Consider the following 2,651-nt stretch of genomic DNA (forward strand, 5'->3'; position numbering starts at 1 on the left):
ATCTTTATTATTCAAAATCATTAATTGTCATATATACTTTAGCCACATTAGACAATTCCGTAATCTTTATTTAAGGAAATAATAAATGACATTAATAATGAATTTATGGTTAGTTTAGTAAAAAACTTATTATATAATTAGATGGACCAACATATTTCTCTAATTATTCTAAGAATCATTCTAGTGATGACACATGACTACAAAAAGAAGTCGTAATGTTTCACAAATAATATATAGGGGATGTTGTTAAAAATAAAGTATCTTGTGTTTGGTCACAAATTTTATATTCGTTCTATGTAAGTAAGTACATGTATACAATGCAAATGATAAATATAAAAAGTTTCAATTCAAAAAATTGAATGGATGCGTGGATAACAACACGTATGAGTTTTATATATTACTTGAGAAATTTTAGGAATGCAGGCCTAGACAAATTAAAGTCTTACCACTATGAGAACACATTAAACGGAATCCCTTTTATCTCAGACAAATTAAATGATTATCTCAAGTCCAAATTGAATAAATCAGAAACCTAAACCCTTCAAAAGCCTCATGCATAGCCAGGAAGCTCGTTGCAAGATCCTTAACAAGAAGTAGTGTGTCTAATTGGATGCAGCGTGATCCAACGATAGAAGTGGTTCGCCATTTTTCTATCTATACCTAATAATAATTATATCTGATGGTCTTTAGCCATCAATCAATAACGATTTTTCATATCTGGTTAGAGAAGTATAGTATTTCACTTTGTTTTGATATAAAAAAGTAAAAAAAAAACTAGAAAGTTACCGAATATCGTTTTCTTAGATTCCTTTTATTGATTCCTCAAGCAAAAATTATAAATTATAAGCTATTTGACTATTATTAATTAATTAATCCGATAACGGTATAATTCTTCAACCCTTTCAATTTAACAAATGGCATGTTGATTTAAACTAATATTGAGAAAATACAAAATAAAATATATTTTGGTGACAGATAGACAATATTAATGTATTGAAGAAATAAAACACTTTAGACACAAACAGTCCATGAACTTGCCTATACGTTGAACCGTGTAAGGCCGAATAATTCTTAATTTAACCCTGTAAGGTCGAATAATTCTTAATTTAAATACTAGTAAATACAAAGTTTAAGACTACCACGTCGATAGATGATGTGCCTCCACGAAACTCCCTTTATATAAATTCTCATTTCCAACTCATCTTAATCCATCGACCAACACTTATCTTCCACGGCAAGAAACAACAGAGTTACCGGGCATAAAATGGCGGTTCCCGCATCAAAAAAGCCTCTGTTGTTGTCTTTCCTCTGGTTTGGCTTATTTGTTGCCGCTGCATCTGCCGGAAGCTTCTACGACAGCTTTGATATCACTTGGGGAGATGGCCGTGCCGACGTATACGAGAGTGGGCAGCTTCTCACTTGCACTCTTGACAAGGTCTCCGGCTCAGGGTTTCAGTCCAAGAAGGAATACTTGTACGGTAAGATCGACATGAAGCTCAAGCTTGTCGCTGGAAACTCAGCTGGTACCGTAACCGCCTACTACGTAAGGACTCTCCTTGTGAAAATGATTTGATATTAGTGTTCTTGCTCATATGAGAACTAGTCAGGTAATAAATGAAATTATCTCCTAATATTGTACATTTTGTGGCAGCTTTCGTCTAAAGGTGCGACATGGGATGAGATTGATTTTGAGTTCTTGGGAAATGTCACAGGACAGCCTTACACTATCCACACCAATGTCTTCACCGGAGGTAAAGGTGACCGCGAGATGCAGTTCCGCCTCTGGTTCGATCCCACCGCTAATTTCCACACCTACACCGTCCACTGGAACCCTCTTAACATCATGTGAGTATTATAGTCTATCAGGAAACCCTACATTGATAACAACGGGTAATATTAGTTAGTATAAAAAAAAATATGGCATGGAACTTTGTGTAGATGTTATGATGGAGAAATAGATTATTATCCAAAAATATATGTTTTCATTTATTCGTTGATACAAGGCTTACGATCACTTTGACATGTCTAATCCCATATTTTTTTCAGTGATCCCTTGACTATTGTTATGTTATTTTTATATACGCGTAGGAATATTAGTTGTAAAAATGATTTTTGGCATTTTGAAACGTCTAGAATCACTTGACATGTTTTTGATAAACTTTTTTTTTGTGTATGAAGCTTTCTTGTGGATGGGATCCCAATTCGGGTGTTCAAGAACAACGAGAAAAATGGAGTGGCTTACCCTACGTCCCAACCCATGAAGATATACTCAAGCCTTTGGGAAGCTGATGACTGGGCCACGCAAGGCGGTCGCGTGAAGACCGACTGGAGCAACGCACCATTCAGAGCACATTACAGGAACTTCGACGACAAAAGCTCATGTAGCAGGACATCAAACTTGACATGGGTGACTTGTGACGGAAACAAAAACTCGTGGATGTGGACCACTCTCAATAACCACCAGATCGGACAGATGAACTGGGTGCAAAAAGAATTCCTGATCTACAACTATTGTACCGATTACAAGAGGTTCCCTCAGGGTTTTGCCAAGGAGTGTTACCTTTGAAAACTTTGGTTGATCCTCCTACTATGACAATTTTCGAGCATTTTCCTCAAAAACTTTTGTTCTATTTCCCCTTCGTGTTATTTGA

The 2,651-nt window shown here is 35.9% G+C and overlaps 1 protein-coding gene across 1 annotated transcript; it reads left to right on the forward strand.

Moving 5' to 3' along the window:
* The first annotated feature begins 1,225 nt into the window (after positions 1–1,225).
* Positions 1,226–2,651, forward strand: LOC106304479 (xyloglucan endotransglucosylase/hydrolase protein 14-like). The gene is made up of 3 exons (XM_013740885.1): positions 1,226–1,543; positions 1,652–1,845; positions 2,179–2,651. Exons 1-3 carry the CDS (start codon positions 1,265–1,267, stop codon positions 2,564–2,566), a joined length of 861 nt encoding a protein of 286 aa, XP_013596339.1. The 5' UTR covers positions 1,226–1,264; the 3' UTR covers positions 2,567–2,651.

This window comes from Brassica oleracea, chromosome C7, assembly GCF_000695525.1.
Source record: "Brassica oleracea var. oleracea cultivar TO1000 chromosome C7, BOL, whole genome shotgun sequence".
NCBI lineage: Eukaryota > Viridiplantae > Streptophyta > Magnoliopsida > Brassicales > Brassicaceae > Brassica > Brassica oleracea.

Excerpts from the sequence above, each read along its gene's own strand:
- LOC106304479 (XM_013740885.1), top strand. The coding sequence starts at position 1,265 with ATGGCGGTTCCCGCATCAAAAAAGCCTCTGTTGTTGTCTTTCCTCTGG. Across the intron at positions 1,544-1,651 it reads GTACCGTAACCGCCTACTAC|CTTTCGTCTAAAGGTGCGAC; the intron begins GTAAGGACTCTC and ends ATTTTGTGGCAG. Across the intron at positions 1,846-2,178 it reads TGGAACCCTCTTAACATCAT|CTTTCTTGTGGATGGGATCC; the intron begins GTGAGTATTATA and ends TTGTGTATGAAG.